Here is an 18,684-nt window from a genome sequence, read left to right as displayed (position 1 = left end):
GGGAGACTAGTCAGGATCGAGGAAAAGATGAACGGAGCAAAGTACAGAGAGATCCTTGATGAAATCCTGCTCCAGAGCGCTCAAGACCTCAGACTGGGGCGAAGGTTCACCTTTCAACAGGGCAATGACCCTAAGCACACAGCCAAGACAACGCAGTAGTGGCTTCGGGACAAGTCTCTGAATGTCCTTGAGTGGCCCAGGCAGAGCCCGGACTTGAACCCGATCCAACATATCTGGAGRGACCTGAAAATAGCTGTGCAGCGACGCTTCCCAACCAACCTGACACGAGATTGAGAGGATCTGCAGAGAAGAATGTGATAAATTTCCCAAATGCAGTTGTGCCAAGCTTGTAGCGTCGTACCCAAGACGACTCGAGACTAAATCGCTGCCAAAGGTGCTTCAACAAAGTACTGAGTAAGAGTCTGAATACTTATGTAAATGTGCTATTTTTTATATAAATATATACATTTGCAAACTTTTCTTAAAAAACTGTTTTTGCTTGGTCATTATGGGATAGTGTGTGTAGAATGGTGAGGGGGGAAAAACAATTTAACAGATTTTAGAATAAGGCACCAATGTWACAAAATGTGGAATAAGTCCAGGGGTCTGAATACTTTCCGAATGCACTGTATGTGATCATAACAGTGGGGCAACCAAATTGAGCACTGCTGACTGCCTTTCAGATCTTCCGTCAATCCCCTACTGTAGTCTACTAAATACAGTTGAAGTCGGAAGTTAACATACACCTTAGCCAAATACATTTGAACTCAGTTTTTCACAATGCCTGACATTTAATCCTAGTAAAAAATTCCCTGTCTTAGGTCAGTTAGGATCACCACTTTATTTTAAGAATTTGAATTGTCAGAATAATAGTAGAGCGAATGATTTATTTCAGCTTTTATTTTTATCATCACATTCCCAGTGGGTCAGAAGTTTACATATACTCAATAAGTATTTGGTARCATTGTCTTTAAATTGTTTAACTTGGGTCAAACGTTTTGGGTAGCCTTCCACAAGCTTCTCACAATACGTTGGGTAAATTTCGGCCCATTCCTCCTGACAGAGCTGGTGTAACAGAGTCAGGTTTGTAGGCCACCTTGCTCGCACACGCTTTTTCAGTTCTGCCCACACATTTTCTATGGGATTGAGGTCAGGGCTTTGTGATGGCCACTCCAATACTTTGACTTTGTTGTCCTTAAGCCATTTTGCCACAACTTTGGAAGTATGCTTGGGGTCATTGTCCATTTGTAAGACCAATTTGTGACCAAGCTTTAACTGATGTCTTGAGATGTTGCTTCAATTATATCCCATAATTTCTGCCTCATGATGCCATCTATTTTGTGAAGTGTACAAGTCCCTCCTGCAGCAAAGCACCCCCCACAACATGATGCTGCGATGGTGTTCTTCGGCTTGCAAGCCTCCCCCTTTTTCCTCCAAACATAACGATGGTCATTATGGCCAAACAGTTTTTTGCTTCATCAACCAGATGACATTTCTCCAAAAAGTACGATCTTTGTCCCCATGTGCAGTTGCAAATCGTGGTCTGGCTTTTTTATGGCAGTTTTGGAACATGGCTTCTTCCTTGCTGAGCGGCATTTCAGGTTATGCCGATTAGGACTCGTTTAACTGTGGATATAGATATTTGTACCGTTTCCTCCAGCATCTCACAAGGTCCTTTGCTGTTGTTCTGGGATTGAGTTGCACTTTTCGCACCAAAGTACGTTCATCTCTAGGAGACAGAACGCGTCTCCTCCCTGAGCGGTATGACGGCTGCGTGGTCCCATGGTGTTTATACTTGCGTACTATTGTTTGTACAGATGAACGTGGTACCTTCAGGCATTTGGAAATTGCTCCAAGGATGAACCAGACTTGTGGAGGTCTACAATTTTTTTCTCTGAGGGCTTGGCTGATTTCTTTTGATTTTCCCATGATGTCAAGCAAAGAGGCAATGAGTTTGAAGGTAGACCTTGAAACACATCCACAGGTACACCTCCAACTGACTCAAATGATGTCAATTAGCCTATCAGAAGCTTCTAAAGCCATGACATCATTTTCTGGAATTTTCCAAGTTATTTAAAGGCACAGTCAACTTAGTGTATGTAAACTTCTGACCCACTGGAATTGTGATACAGTGAATTATAAGTGAAATAATCCGTCTGTAAACAATTGTTGGAAAAATGACTTGTGTCACGCACAAAGTAGATGTCCTAACGCGACTTGCCGAAACTATAGTTTGTTAACAAGAAATTTGTGGAGTGGTTGAAAACTAGTTTTAATGACTCCGACCTAAGTGTAGCGTCAACTTCCGACTTCAACTGTACACCCCCACTCTCCTGTTCTAGCAGTAGGACAAACCAATGCATTTTCCAGACAGTTGTATTAGGGYCAACTGTCTCTCATAACCTTTCACCCCCAGTCTTCTCAATACCCCCAAATCCCCCCCACCTCTCTCCAAACCATGTCCAGATCTGCCACCAGGCCTCAGAGCCTGGCCAATAGAAATCAGCCTTCTATCACAGGAAGTACCAGAATAACAGTCTATTTTGAGAGAGGGGGGAAAAAAACCTGACCAGAATATCCAAACTGGGTCACCTGTTATTGCTATAATAAGATGAGATTGGAAATTTGCTCTCTGTGCACTAAAGAGTTGGTGGTGTGTGTTTGTCCGTTTTAGAGCTACTGCACGTTYTCATATGATGTAGGCTGTGTGTTGTTTACACGTAGCAGAATCGAACCAGGTTTGTGACACCACGGATTGGCATCCACCCAAGAGATGTGGAGCTGGTTGATCTTCTCTGTAGGTTGCTGCYGGAGATACTAGGCTCCAGCATCTGTCAGTGGTCTCATTAGCCTCCWCTGTGTGTGTGTGTATGTGTCTGGTCTCATCGCTGTGTGGCCATGTTGCTTCAATCTGTTTGTTTTACTGGACTTCTAGGATCCTCCCAGTCCTCTTGGAGCCCCCTGGGAGCTGGTTAGCAGACTACATACACTGGGACAGTCAGTCAAGTATGGCTGCTAATCCACAGCTAACCCCGACACACGCACACTCACAGAGAGAAACAAACACACGCCCATCCCCTCTGCATGTAATCCGGATTGGTGGCGGTGCTATTAATCAGCATGGGTCTGGACTRACTGACCGCAGTGGCCATTTCTCCAAATCTAGTCTTCTAGTCATCCTCTCACTTTATACAGAGAAAGAGATGGAACGAGAGAGACACACTAGTGAGGGGGCATCAGGGCTGAGTCGGACTATCGCTTCCAGTCCACATGACTCTTGTGGCAAAGAGAGCTGGTGGAGAAAGAGTGTGTGTGAGATATATATTGGGGGGGGGGGAAATCAGAGGGAAGAGAGAGACCGGCACAGATGGTGTTTTTCTACATGGGGTGTTAGTCTGTTCAACAAACTACTAATAACCTGTGATCCTAAATACGTATAATAATCACACTTGAGAACATGATTATTAATATAAACTAAAGGATTTATAAATGTAGCTGTGTGAGTTGAGTAAGTGTGTGTGGGGAATACACCATGTAACTGTGGCTGACTAAGGGTCCTTTGTGAGCCTCCCATAGACGTTTCCTGACCATACTGTGTGTGGCCGTAGCAGAGGCCCTGTCATAGAGTATTAGAGGAGTAGACAGGAAATAACCTCTGACTCAAACTGGCCGTGTGTCTCGGAAACTGTGAACATGCAAGTGTGTGTGTGTCTGTCTGTCGCTAGCTACTGTACGYCCATGTGTGTGTGTCCATGCTAGCTCATCATTCGAGTGTTAGAGTGGCGAATGGAGGTGGAGGGTGTGTGTGTGTGGCGAACTGGGGCCGCTTCTCTATCCCCTCACCACTGCCCGCAGTGTTGCCACGGGAACCCTATTGCTATGGTAGCAGGGTAGGGAGGTCTGTTTACACCTCTTTACGAGAGGGAGAGAAAGAAAACGAGAGAGAAAGGAAGAGACAGAAAGACACTGATACAGGAGGGAGGGAGGTCAGAGGAGGAAGAGATAGAAGTGAAATCTGAAGAGGAAGGAAACGAGATGAATGCTAATAGAGACAGGCTCTTCGTCATAAAGAGGGGGGGACTTTGTCTCTTCTGGGGGAGGTAAAATATGAATGAACGAAAGAGGGAAAAGAGAAGAGTGGGAGGAGAAAGCGGGGGAGGGGAGGAAAAGGAGAACCATGACTGGAGGAGAATCAGCAACGACACAGGCAGAGAACCAAGCAGGAAGATAGAGGATGACTACATGCTAACATGTGGGAGGAGAGAGACAACAAATCCTAGCAGTTTAAAGGAATGTCTCCACAAATAGGAATGATTATCATAGCTCATTAGAGCATCATAGATCATTAGAGCCAGAGCATCATCATAGATCATTAGAGAATCATAGATCATTAGAGAATCATAGATCATTAGAGCCAGAGCATCATCATAGATCATTAGAGAATCATAGATCATTAGAGCCAGAGCATCATCATATCGCTGGGCGATATGGAGAAAATATTTTWAAAATATATTTTTTAAATGGAYGGCATGACTGTATTTTTAGTTTTTGAATAATAAAAGTTGTACATTTGCTTTATGAGTAGTGAGTGATCCTAGGGTGGCAATACATACTCATTGAAATCACTTCAAATGTATTTCTCCATTCTGATGGTTTTATACTGTTCAATTCAACCAAAACAAATTTCAGCACTTTTATCATTTCTGCATTTCCTGCACTCAATTGCAGTGGTGGAAAAGGTAGCCAATTGTCATACTTGAGTAAAGATACCTTAATAGAAAATGACTCAAGTAAAAGTCACCCAGTAAAATACTACTTGAGAAAAGTCTAAAAGTATTTGGTTTGAAATATACTTAAGTATCAAAAGTAAAAGTATAAATCATTTCAAATTCCTTATATTAAGCAAACCAGATGGCACCATTATCTTTTTTACAGATAGCCAGGGGCAYGCTCCAACACTCAGACAACACTCAGACATCATTTACAAACAAAGCATGTGTGTTTAGTGAGTCCTCCAGATCAGAGGCAGTAGATGACCAGGGATGTTCTCTTGAAAAGTGCGCGAATTGGACCATTTTCTTGTCCTGCTAAGCATTCAAAATGTAACGAGTACTTTTGGGTGTCAGGGAAAATGTATGGAGTAAAATGTACAGTATTTTCTTAAGGAATGTAGTGAAGTAATAGTAAAAGTTGTCAAAAAAAWAWATAGTAAAGTACAGATACAAAAAAAWAWATATATGTAGTACTTGAAAGTATTTTTACACCACTGCTCAATTGTGATAATTTCCACACTGCCACATAGGGCTGCACGATGTGGGCAAATAATCTAGGACTTATTTTTAACCAGATTTTGCAATTGCGATTTGACTTGCGAATTAGAGCAAAACTGTTGGTATCATGGAAATAGAATGACTATTGTAATTCTATAGTTAGAATATAATAGTGGGCACTTTGAATACAGTGATGTTTGAGATGACAATGAATTAAAATGCCAGGGAGGAGTTATTGTGACAAGGTAGGAACTAAAGTGTTGATAAGWGTTTCCTAGCGGACCCTATAAGCTTTGGCTACATTGCATGTTTTCTCTTAGCTACTTCATGTAGCTAACATATTCTTGCTTTGCATATTCCTCTTTAATTTAGAAGATACGGTGGCACAAACAACATGCTGATTTAGGTCTACACCATTGCTGTATTAGCTAGCTACGTTTGCTCTTACTCAGTACATTTATTAGCTAGTTATTAGCATTAGCGACTAACAATTAAGAGTCTCACAAGATTTAGGGCAACTTGCTAAGAAAATAAAAACTAGCTGTTTGCGGATGTAAGAAACACAAACTAAGTGTCATTCTAGAACGCTAGTGGATTTATATTAAGAAGCAAAGTGAAAACAGCATTGTTGTCGTCAACATTGACCATGCAGACCGAACGCAAGTGTCTCGTGGTTGAGGAACATCAAATGYGTTCCTTGAGTGACAGGGGGCGTGGCTAGGTCTGTGTGGAAAGTGGCACGGAGAGAAAGAGCGGAGAGAGATGACTCARGTAACGAAKKAAACTATAAAAATKGACATTACACACGGCRTATCACAATTAACAAACCAAGCATTCAAATACCGGTATAGAAAGTAAAGTAAAAACCCAAACCGGTCCCTGCATCAATACTAGTATATAGTAAAATACGGTATACTGCCCAGCCCTATCATAGATCATTAGAGGATCATCATAAATCATTAGAGCATCATCATAAATCATTAGAGCATCATCATAAATCATTAGAGCATCATCATAAATCATTAGAGCATCATCATAGATCATTAGAGCCAGAGCATCATCATAGATCATTACAGCATCATAGATCATCATAAACAATTTCAATATGAGGATCATTAATTACTTCCACACTGACGGTCTTATGAGGCCTGTGAACTGGGATTACCTGTGTGTAAAAGGGAATAGGAAGGGTGTGTTCTGGTGAGTAGCTAGTTACCTGGCTCTGCATCTTGCTCTGCTGTTTGAGGCGGAGGTTCTCGGGAGTGTCGGCCACGCAGGTAAAGTTTGTCTTGGGGTAGTGTCTGTAAAAACGCACAGGAGAGGGAGGAAAAAAAACTTTAGCACAGGGCATTCACACCATCTAGAACTGTGGTTCTCACACCTTTTGACCGCCGACCCCCAAAAAGAGAGTGGTTCAAAGCTCGCGACCTGCTCTCACGCACGTGCACAAATCGCTGTGCATTGCGCAAATGTAACCCGTTATTACAGCCCTAAAACAMAAGATRAATCAAATGAAATGTTATTTGTCACAYGCGCCGAACACAACAGGTGTAGACTTTGTCGTGTTTCGTTGTTTTGTAGACTTCAGACACAGAAATGAGTTTYACACCTGCATTTTGAACTGAATGTCATTCATGTTAGCAGCCAATAAGAACGAGGGATTACACGTTACYTCTCTGGAGTCCAGGCCAAGCAGCATCATACGGCCTACCTGTATGCAGCGCGGGTTACAGGACCGGATAGGAAGCATGATCTGTCTGTAGCTTTCCTSGTCCTCACAAATATCGTAATTCATTTGCCAGAATGTTACATCTTCGTCCCATAAGTATTGAAGGTAGTGTGATGTTACAGCYATCTTCAGACATACAACGAGKACCACCACTGAGGTATATAATGACAACACACTCAAACTAGGCCCATCTGAAATATGAAAATGATCAATGAAATCACCAGGTAGCCTATTGCTGTTGCAAAGACGCGACTAATACAGATTGCTGAAGTGTATTTTATGTGGATGATATAAACTCACTGTTTTTGCCAGGCAAGTGCTTTCTAGTCACTAATCTGGATATACGCTTTCCCGCCTTTGCACACCAATGCTGATGACTGGTCATTGGGCAACAATCAAGACGCACAAYTTCTTGGTTCTGAAGCACAGATKATGTTTTTGAGACAATCATTTGATGCAATACTCTAAGCGTATGTTAGTAACCAGGTCGAATAGGCAAAGGTATCAATATAAAATACAAACGTAAATGGAGGCTATTACAATGAAGGGGAAAAAATGTATTTTCCCCCCATCCAGATTCACACTGATGACCCCCCAAAACCTTTTCGGGACCTCCACTTTGAGAACCACTGGTCTAGAAAAGGGACACTGGTCTAGAAAAGGGACACTGGTCTAGAAAAGTGATATTTAAATCTGACCTACCAGGTGTGGACTACTGCTGGTTCTGTTATACCTGATAATTCATTGCACCYACTTGGTGTCCCAGGTCTAAAATCAGTCCCTGGTAAGAAGGGAAGAACTATATAAAAAAGCAACAGAACTGGTTTCAAGGTCCAGATTTGACTTGAAGAGGTCTAGAATTTTAAGAAAAGCAAGGCAGCTCAAATAAACCTCAGTCATTGTTCGAGGTCGTCTCAAGGGTGAATTAGGAACCCATGTAGACAGATGACATCTCTAACAGAACACAGTCAGTTTCTATTTGTCTCCTGTCACCGTCAACAGGGGCCAGAGGTGACTGGCAGGAGGGTACGCTTTTGTGGGGGGCTGTTTCTTTCAAGGTTACTAAATGTCTGGTTGAGAGTCATAGCAGGTGTTGAAAAACCAGTGTTGGAAAAAGTACTCAATTGTCATACTTGAGTAAAAGTAAAGATACCTTAATAGAAAATGACTCAAGTAAAAGTCAACCAGTAAAATACTACTTGAGTAAACATCTAAAAGTATTTGGTTTTAAATATCAAAAGTATCAAAAGTAAAAGTATAAACCATTTCAAATTCCTTATATTAAGCAAGCCGGACGACACCATTTTCTTCTCTTTATTTATTTATTTATTTATGTATTTATGGATAGCTGGGGGCACACTCTAAGACATCATTTGCAAACGAAGCATTTGTGTTTCCCTCAACTGAATCTAGCTGCTCATAAGGACTCCATTACCCAGCATGCCCCAAAGGGTGGGACGACCCCAATCCCCCTCCCCCCCTGCCTCGGGGTTATCCCAGTTAGGCAATATGTTTAGTGTTTCCTTGACGACTTGGTMATTGAATTTATACTTAAACTGATGTAGAGAGACGGACGAGCTCAAAGCCTCAAACAGTGAGACCTTCTGAAGAACGCCGTGTAATTATCTACTACCAGGAATGAGAAACGAACTAACAAGCACTTTTAAACCCGCACACAGCTCAGCTCAAACAGCAGAGAGGGAGTGTGAGCCCAGAGTACTGTGAAAGCGCTGAACAGGGCACTTCACAGGCTGTGTGATATTAAGATTAAGATCACTTAAAATGGTCAATTGTACACAAGGTCCAACCGAAATGTGACTTCCACTTTTAACCCAACCCCTCCAAAAGACACAGATACAGGTTTGTTGGAGAGGTGTGGGGGGCTGCCACACTGAGCAACCAGGGAGCTGTTGTTGTGGGGGGTTAAGGGCCTTGCTCAAGGGAACAACGGCAGGCAAAAGCATCTAGGATTTGATATCAGCAGCTTTCTGGTTGCCAGCTCACTTCTTGGACGATTTGTCCTGTTGGACCCGGGATTCGAACTGGAAACCCTCCGGTTGCTGCCTTACCTCTAAGGGCTGGCTACCTGCAACCTTCCTTGCACTGGAGCATGCAAGCACACACAGGTCCGTCRTGTATGCTCAGACACACGTTCCTGAAAAGGCAGAGTGTGCTGCTATCAGATTCCATTCAAATGTAGTGGTTGGCTGTGCTAGCGGCAGCTTAGGTCAGGGTGAGAGCTGAAGCGTCAGTTTGCCATGTCATGTGTAACGTTCGGTAACAGCATCCTGTTGTAATCTACTGTTCTATAGCGCTCTAGGACTGACTGGGCGGCTTGGGTAAACCAAGGTGCACTCCACTCACTTCATTCTAAAAGTCATAATAGATTATTTGTAGGTTTTATTTGGGGATACGGGTGTGTCGGGTTGGTTTGTGGCCAGTGTGTGTTCTACAGAGCATCTTTTGTGCTTTAGGCTGCTGCAGCATGGAACAGAGAGACGAGTGTGCAGCTGGCATACAGATACTTGATACTCATTGTGCGTTTGAGTTTGTTTTGGTGTGTGTGTGTGCGCGCGAGCACGGACGAGTTTAACTATACTTGTGGGGACCAGTTATACAAGAATGTGTGTGTGAAGGCTATGTAATGCCTGTACATGCATGAGTCTTGAGTCAGTAGCCAATAACACTCATCTGTCTGTCAGGCTGCAGTGTAACAAGGTTAGGAGTCACACACTGCCTCCCTCTGCTATCAATGACGGCCACAAACACACGTTATTGCACTGTTACAGTCAACATGATAGAACAGGAACTAACCCACTACTGGAGAGAGCAAGGGTTACTGGCATAAGTGGAACTAGGAGCAGGTGTAAAATAACTTTCTGGAAGGCCACACCCACTCCTGTCCATAGGGGTACTCAAGGACAAAGTAGCTGATCTAGGATCAGTTTATCCCCAATGCTAAATTAATTAGCCTACCCCTTAAAATGGGATGAGAATAGCTGATGTGACCCTGGATCGTGGTCAGGGAAAACATCAAATGGAAGCTACTCTGAGGTAGGCTGGGGCAGAGTACTATAGAGTAGATGTGTAGTAAGCCTCTGGCTTTATCTATGGGACTGAGCTGGTGTAGATGGCAGAACACAGAGAGACGGAGCTAAGACCGAGCTGCTGTAAATTCTAGTCTGACTGACGTCCACACAGGGAGACTGACAGAAGCCATTACACAGAGGCTAAAATATTAAGACATGTCTGGCTGAGACATTTCACTGACTGGGCTCTTATCCAGTCAGTTTCGATCAGGGCCTAGCACTGAGCACTTGGGCAAACTGTGGAAAGTACCAGTGCTGCATCAACACTGGGATTATGTAATTTTCTCAGAAAGAATGGCTTGCGTTGACTTCTGTTATTCATTAACTATACAGTTACACACCATTTGAAAGTAAAACTTGCCTACTGTGTTACTACAGAACAGGGGCTATTCAAATCTGAGCCTGGAGGTCCGGAGTACTGCTGGGTTTCTGTTCTACCCGTCCTGACAATTCATTTCAYCCACCTGGTGTCACAGTCAGCGATAAGAAGGAAGATACTCAGCAGTAGTACTTTGACTCAAAGTATCGATTTGTATATAGAAAATAAAAACTAGGTAGGGTTAGTTAGTGCTACTCGGCTGTACCTGCSCCAAAACGCCAATCATTTTCACCCAATAGCCTGTTCTTCATTTTTTTAAACAGTGAGCCAACATGTTTTCAGCACTTCTTTCCATGACTGATCAAAAGTCATTTTCTCGTGCTCTCTGCAGCAGACACACACAGAGCAGTATTTTTGGAACATCAAATCGGTATTGAATCGCAATACACATAGAATCGTGCATCGCAATACATATTGTAAGTGCACCTAAGTACAGTGATAATAGTATGGCGAGGTCCCTGGCCGTTCCCAGGCCTAATCAACAATGGAACTGACTTGGAGGTCCAGATTTGAATTWGCCTGCTATGGAACATGGTGGGACTGGTCAAGGTGAAACGGCCTCTATAAACCCTATTGATTCAATTAAAGTTTGTTTACAGCGTTTGTGAATCCAGGGGTCATGAGAACAACAACAACGGTATGACAGTAGCTTGCCCAAGGCGCTCTCGAACTCCATGGAAACAAATCATCAAGAATTTCCAATCTGTCCGTCCTCCTAAAATCTCCTACAATCCCCCTGTGAGCTGGCCGACTAATCAGGGCACAGGGATTCTCAGCCCAGCTGTGGGTGGGCAGCGTTCAGTGAAAMCAAACAGGTTTCTATCCACTGCAGAGAGAGAAAAGTACGCTATGATCACAGTAGAACCACAACAAAGTTATAGTAGAGTTGGAGCCGGGGAGTCTCTTCCGCTGATGGGGTTTACTCTAACGAATAGGGGATTTACACAAACGGAAAGAAGAGCAATAAACAGTCTGGAGGGGCCTGCTTCCTGAAGGAGGGATAGCGAGAACGGAGGTCTGAGGAAAGAGTAGAGATCCCTAAGAGTAGAAATCCCTACTCTCCAGTATTCAAAATGAACGTGTGTGTGTGTGTGTGTGTGTGTGTGTGTGTGTGTGTGTGTGTGTGTGTGTGTTCTTGTTTGGATTCTGGGCAGAGAGACAGATGGACAAACATATTGAAAAGCGGAGGAGAAGGTTGAAAGGGTGTATCATTAGTTAAAGAGTGTTTTCCTAGCCAGACGTGTAATTAAGTGCATGTCACTAACTGTGTGTACGGGAGGGAAGGGGGTCACTAACTGTCCACGCCTTCTTTCCCCAAACACACAATCAAAAATGATTGGAGCGGAGAGATTGGAATTCCAAGGATTCCTAACCAGCCGTAAGAGCATGGACTTGAGTGGGAGTGTGTGTGTGTGAAGCATGAGTTGGCTGGTGTGTGTGTGTCACTGCTGAGGAACTTATGGAATTTTCCTTGTTGGCCCCCTGACAAGGAGGGGGTGTGTGAGAGGGGTGTAAGCATGCCCTTCCCCACACCCAGCCCTTCTCTTCGGTGAGCCAGAGACACAGAAATGGAGGCGAGGAGATGAGGAAATAAGGAAGGGAGGAACTGAGGAGCCTCTACACTGCTCTGAAGTACACACCGCTGGGTTTGGAACATCACACACACCACCTTGGGTCAGTCTCTGGACCAGTCTTCTGCAATATGCTAAATCAGCCACTTCTGTTTGGTAAGAGGGATGAACTCCTGAGCCTTTTGTGAACCTCTATTACGTCTCTCTCACACACACACACACACACACAGGTTTGGGGACTACTTACGCATTGCAGTATGGTCTCTTTTCAAAGCCTTTGTAATTCTTCATGTTTAGAGTCATTTTGCAGGTCTCACAGCTGAAGCATCCTTTGTGCCAGTACTGTCAGAGAGAGAGAGAGAGAGAGAGAGAGAGGGAGAGAGATAGAGAGAGAGGGAGAGAGAGAGAGAGGGAGAGAGAGACAGACAGGGAGAAAGATTAGACATTCGTTTCACTGTTCTCAATGCTAGCATGGAGGACCTAAACCACACAGCATATTCACACCAGGAAGTGACATATGTGGATGAATAAGACCATAATCATCTTTTTAGCTGGAGGAAAGAGGGAGACTGGAGAAAGAGAGAGGTCTGTTTGTCCAGGCGCAGAGGGGTTAAGGGTCACCAGACAACTTCCTCTTTCTCTGGGCATGTCTACACAGCGGTTATTTATAAGTCACGGGACCTGTGGCGTGTTTGCAAAACCCATGCGTGAAGCCCAGTGGCTGAMTAGACACCGTTTAGAGCARAGCCACATCCACTTTTAGAGAGAACTACAAACGTCCACCATGACACCCCACCCATCTTCTGTAAAAGTTAACTCCCTCATAGAACACAGCAGCATTGAGGATCCCTGAACAGTTCTGATCATGTTTTAGAGATGAAACCTGCTGGTTTGAGCATCCTGTCAGAAAGTCCTTCTACCATGGTGGATGGAGAGGTAGTTGTGTGCGTTTGAAAAGTCATTCCAACTGCCACAGGCATCCAGCACACCATCTTGGTATTCCACTAAACGCCACTCGWAATGGTCAGCCACTCTCTGAAGAGGTTGCACAATGACGCGAATGTCTGAGGACACACAAAGTGTTTAATTAAGAGCTAAACGTCCTGAAAGGTTGTTAACCTAGCTGGCAGCATGATCAAGGCCTCAAAGTCACGCCGCCTTGATATTCCTGGCCTTGTGTGGAGATCTAATGTTAATCAGAAACACACACACACACATCTAGTGACTGAACCAGTTTCCCTGCCCTGACCCTACTCACCCATAGCCATTCACAACACTGCCAACAGGGCACATTGAGCTCTCCTGATGGGATGACTGACTGCTGGAAAAGATTCGTGTTCAGTTTGATTTGACCCTGTCTCTTCCTTTCCGTCCGTTCATCTCTGCAAAGCCTGGGTCTCCTTCTCTCCCTCTATCTATATTCACAACAGCCCTATCCTTCTTCGTCTCACACCCCCTCCCTCTCTCTCGACAGCAGGCTGCTCTGTGGCCTGAGGGTTCAGAGGGGGACCGAGGGAGGGAGGCTGGAGGGAAAGAGGAAGGAACATGAAAGGGGGGAGAGAGCGAGGGGAGGATGAGAGCAACGCCAGGGAGTGAGGCAATGATCTGGCCGTTCCTGCTGTCAAGGGAAGGCGAGAGAGAGAGAGAGAGAGAGAGAGAGAGAGAGAGAAAGAGTAAGATACAGTCCTTATTAACGTGGCTCTTGGGTATTCTCTATTCAGCCATAACTTTTTCTCCCTCTTCCTCTCACTAAACATGTTCCACTACTTGCCTACACACACAAAGCACATAAATAAGACAGCCCACTGAAGCAGATAGACAAACATACATTCATTCAAACACAAATATACATTCATTCAAACACACAGTAAATTGTGCAGTGTCCCTGTGGTGGGAGAAGGGCATTGCAGCTGGGGGTATCCATCAGGTCTAGAGGTCRACCCGACTAATTGGCATGGCCGATTAATTAGGTCCGGTTTCAAGTTTTCATAACAATCGGTAATCGGCATTTTTGGACGCCGATTATGGCCGATTACATTGCAATCCACGAGGAGACTGTATTGTGTGTGGCAGGCTGACCACCTGTTACGCAAGTGCAGCAAGGAGCCAAGGTAAGTTGCTAGCTAGCATTAAACGTATCTTATAAAAAAAACTATCAATCTTCACATAATCACTAGTTAACTACACATGGTTGATAATATTACTAGGTTAACTAGCTTGTCCTGCGTTGCATATAATCCATGCGGTGCCTGTTAATTTATCATCGAATCACAGCCTACTTCAACCTCGCCAAWYGGGTGATGATTTAACAACAGCGTGTTCGCAAAAAAAGCACAATCGTTGCACCAATGTACCTAACCATAAACATCAATGCCTTTCTTAAAATCAATACACAAGAATATTTTTTTAAAACCTGCATATTTAGTAAAAAGAAATTCATGTTAGCAGGCAATATTTACTAGAAAAATTGTGTCACTTCTCTTGCGTTCAGTGTAAGCAGAGTCAGGGTACATGCAGCAGTTTGGGCTGCCTGGCTCGTTGCGAACTGTGTGAAGACCATTTCTTCCTAACAAAGACCGTTATTAATTTGCCAGAATTTTACATAACTATGACATAACATTGAAGGTTGTGCAATGTAACAGCAATATCTAGAGTTAGGGATGCCATCCGTTAGATAAAATACGGAACGGTTCCGTATTTCACTGAACGAATAAACGTTTTGTTTTCGAAATGATAGGTCATTAATATGGTCAAATCCGGAAACTAAGGCTCGTATAATTAAGTCTATGATTTGATATAGCAGTCTGACTGAGCAGTGGTAGGCAGCAGCAGGCTTGTAAGCATTCATTCAAACAGCACTTTCCTGCGTTTGCCAGCAGCTCGTTGCAATGCTTGAAGCACAGCGCTGTTTATGACTTCAAGCCTGTCAACTCCCGAGATTAGGCTGGCAATACTATCATGCCTATAAGAACATCCAATAGTCAAAGGTATATGAAATACAAATGGTAGAGAGAGAAATAGTCCTATAATAACTACAACCTAAAAACTTCTTACCTGGGAATATTGAAGACTCAAAAAGGAACAACCAGCTTTCATATGTTCATGTTCTGAGCAAGGAACTTAAACGGTAGCTTTTTTACATGGCACATATTGCACTTTTACTTTCTTCTCCAACACTGCTTTTGAATTATTTTAACCAAATTGAACATGTTTCATTATTTATTTGAGACTAAATTGATTTTATTTATATTAAAGTTAAAATAAGTGTTAATTCAGTATTGTTGTAATTGCCATTACTACACACACACATATATAAATAAATAAAAATGTCTGATTAATCGGTATAGCCTTTTTTTGTCCTCCAATAACCGGTATTGGCGTTGAAAAATCATAATCGGTCGACCTCTAATCAGGTCCCTGTGTGGTCTACAGTGATACAGGCTGGGGGTATCATCAGGTCCCTGTGTGGTCTACAGTGATACAGGCTGGGGGTATCATCAGGTCCCTGTGTGGTCTACAGTGATACAGGCTTGGTTAAAAGCATGCAGCACATTACTACTACTAATTATTATTAGTAATATTAGTAGTATTATAATACTGATACAGCACACTATAAATCATCTTCTCTCCTCACTGTCCGGAGAGGGTCAGGATATCCACCATGACAGCCGCGGATGCACATTACAACACTATGGAATAGAGAAGACAACTACAGTGACTAGGGGAGGATTGTAGAACAAGGAGTGTTTCCAGAAGATATAGCAGGGATTCCTGGGTGCAGTTTATCCACCACGGGACAAAAGCATTTGCCTTAAATCCATGACTCCATTCGCTCTGCTACCTTTTCAGAATTCTAGTCTGGTCTGTTCTCACACTGGCCTTTACGGACGGACCACCCAGGACTGTCTGTGTGTGTGTGTGTGTGAAGCTGCTGACCAGCAGAGCCGGGCTGAGGCAGACAAAGGAGTGGGCTCATTCTGAACACAGGCTCTGGTCAATGGAGCTCTGATCCAGAGCCAGCCAGCAACACTGGGCCAAACCTATACCCCAACCACACTACACAGGCCCAGTCAGAGAGATAGGACCCACTGGCGGATGCATCGTCTTCGCCTCTCCCTCTCTGTGGCTCTGGCATGTCAAATCGCTGACAGATCAAACACCACCACTGTGTCGGTAGTTTACATTTCTACTAAATCTAGGCCTCAGCATTTTTCCAGATGCGGTGGCTATTTTAGAAGGCATCTGTCCACCCGTCTAAATATTCATCCCAATCTCATGTCTCAACTCCAGTCTCTCTGTTGCCATACTCTCTACATTCCCTCTGGGCATCTCCCCTAATCTGTAATCCTAATCTGTGTTATTGAGAAGTGATGGATAAACAAATAGAACAAAGAGAGAGCCAATAGAGTGTGTGACTGCGGGTGCTAATGCCGCAAGCGGAGGGGTAAAGGTGAGCTGAATGGCAGCAGTGGACTTTGATCCTGTGTTTACCGGGGTAAACTCAATATTGACCTTGGGTGAATTCCAGCTCCATAGAGAACAGGCTTGGATTGCAGCCGTGTCAACAAAAAAAAGAATACCTGGCCTTCACAGAAACCTGCTAACCCACCAGGTCAGGACTACTCCTCCCACAGATCCCATGACCATCTCTGGGGCCAATACACTACTGAGAGACAAGGAGAGGAGGAGCGATTCATTTAGAACGAGGGAATGAGACTGTCAGTGTTCAGACTCCAGAAAAACYCAGCTGGGGCCTGAGTGGGTGCTGAGACTGAGAGGCTGGATCAGGCAGTCAAGTAAGAGAATCAGGACACTGCAGAAACCCAAGGCCGAGAAGATGTGATCCAGTAAAAAGCAGGACTGTCTCCCTGCATCAGCGCAGCTCCRGGGCATGCGTGTCTGTCAGCGGGGGCCCAGGACTAAATGTTGTGAACGTGCTCGGTCAGCCTAACGATCCCCCAGACTGTGGCCGAGACCCCGGCCAGTATGGACAGACCCCAGGCTATAGGAGGCACTCCAGACACGGTCAGGCTGTGTGCACACCCGATAGGGACACTACTACACTCACAAGGTTATCAGACACACACACAGTGAATGTGAGCCCAATGTGTGTTGCCTCAGTGAATGTGTGTGTTGCCTCAGTGAGCCCACATCTGGCTGCCACTAACTCAGGGTTTCCCCCAAACTCAGTCCTCGGGACCCCGAGGGGTGCACGTTTTGGTTGTTGCCCTAGCACTACACAGCTGATTCAACTAATCAACTGATCATCAAGCTTTGATCATTTGAATCAGCTTACACTAGGGCAACAACCCAAAAACGTGCACCGAGTTTGGGAAACGCTACACTAACTCATTAAAGCCCACKGTTAATTATTGACCTACCTGATGCGTTTGCGTTGGCCAGCGGGAGAAGCACAGCGCTCGCTAACGTACGCACTTAACACGCATCAACAGACCACTTGTGGTGTGTGTGGGGAGATCTGCTGTAGTGTGCTTAGACAGAGAGACCGCCTGCCCGACACCAAACCATTCTGAAATCCCCGATTGTGGAGAGCTGAGAGACTCAGAGCATTTTGGTAGATGGTTGACTCACTTGTTTCTGGACAGGAAACACACACCCAGCTTGAACTGTTMATTTACAGTTCGYCTGAACAGTCCCTTTTCCGCAGTCTTTTCCTAAATCCTCCATCTCACACACAGAGAACAGGAAAATCAAATCTCTCTGTATTTCTATTAATAGAACCATAGTATTGAGAGCAATGGGTGTCCCAGTTCCATAGACACACATACAGAGCACAGAACTACCTACCTTACCCAGTCACCTGACCAGGGAAGCAACGCATGAGTCACTACCWCAGGTGACWGACTCMMYYATGGACTCTGCCTCTGATCTGAGTCACAAATGGAGGCGACTGCCTGGAAAAACCGCTCACCCCTCGGACAACATTAATCCGCTTTTAAAATATATTCCGTCTAAATTTTGCCCAACCATATAAATAGGGCCTAAGCTCATTTCAGTGGAAAAACATTGAATTACATGACTTGCTTGTCTGATCAGACCGTATCAGAAAGGCCTATTTGAATAAGATCAACTGACAGATCATCAGTGTTAGTCATTGACGCCGTGTATTTGAATGGGCCTGTTATAAACAGTGTCTGTAGAACRGTCCAGTCAGCGCYGACAGGCGGTAGGCAGACTAGCGTGCAGAGAGTTGGCACTGTTGATCCTGATGAGATAGCCAGGAGGTGGCTATTCGGGGAGAGAGGGGTTTTGCATATGTTTTTTGCAGAGCAACAGTGCATGATGAGGCTTGTGCCTGTAGTGGTGTGACTACATCAGCCAAGATGATGAGCGGGGGAGTGGACATGACTCARCTACAGGGGCGGAGTTGAGTTTGACCTCTCAGCTTTCCTTAAAACGATGGTGGAGGTATCTGTTGGTTCAGTCAACAGATTGCATTCTGACCTTTGACCTAACTAAGACTGTGTACCATGCAGGGTTGTGTCTGGATCAAAAGGAGCTTAAGGTGGTGGGTGTCACAGGGGGTGCAGTAGATTGTTAGAGCGGCAGATTTATTTTTAGACTTCTTTTAGCATTCTAAGCCAATTTCCTGCAATTCTACACATTTGTTTATACATTTTTGTAT

At 44.3% G+C, this 18,684-nt stretch overlaps 1 protein-coding gene across 1 annotated transcript in view; it reads right to left on the bottom strand.

The window, feature by feature from the left end:
- The window catches only part of LOC111981054 (LIM and SH3 domain protein 1), a 45,424-nt gene that overhangs the window by 21,485 nt on the left and 5,255 nt on the right, over window positions 1-18,684 (bottom strand). The window contains exons 2-3 of the mRNA XM_024012177.2: window positions 12,286-12,380; window positions 6,487-6,571 (exon numbers count right to left, since the gene is read on the bottom strand). Of these exons, the coding sequence (XP_023867945.2) occupies window positions 6,487-6,571; window positions 12,286-12,380 (180 nt within the window). The remainder of the gene's footprint in view (window positions 1-6,486; window positions 6,572-12,285; window positions 12,381-18,684) is intronic.

Source organism: Salvelinus sp. IW2-2015, linkage group LG20 (genome assembly GCF_002910315.2).
Source record: "Salvelinus sp. IW2-2015 linkage group LG20, ASM291031v2, whole genome shotgun sequence".
Taxonomy (NCBI): Eukaryota; Metazoa; Chordata; class Actinopteri; order Salmoniformes; family Salmonidae; genus Salvelinus; species Salvelinus sp. IW2-2015.
The sequence above is the reverse complement of the archived record's forward strand: the minus strand, read 5'-3'. Positions and strand labels throughout refer to the sequence as shown.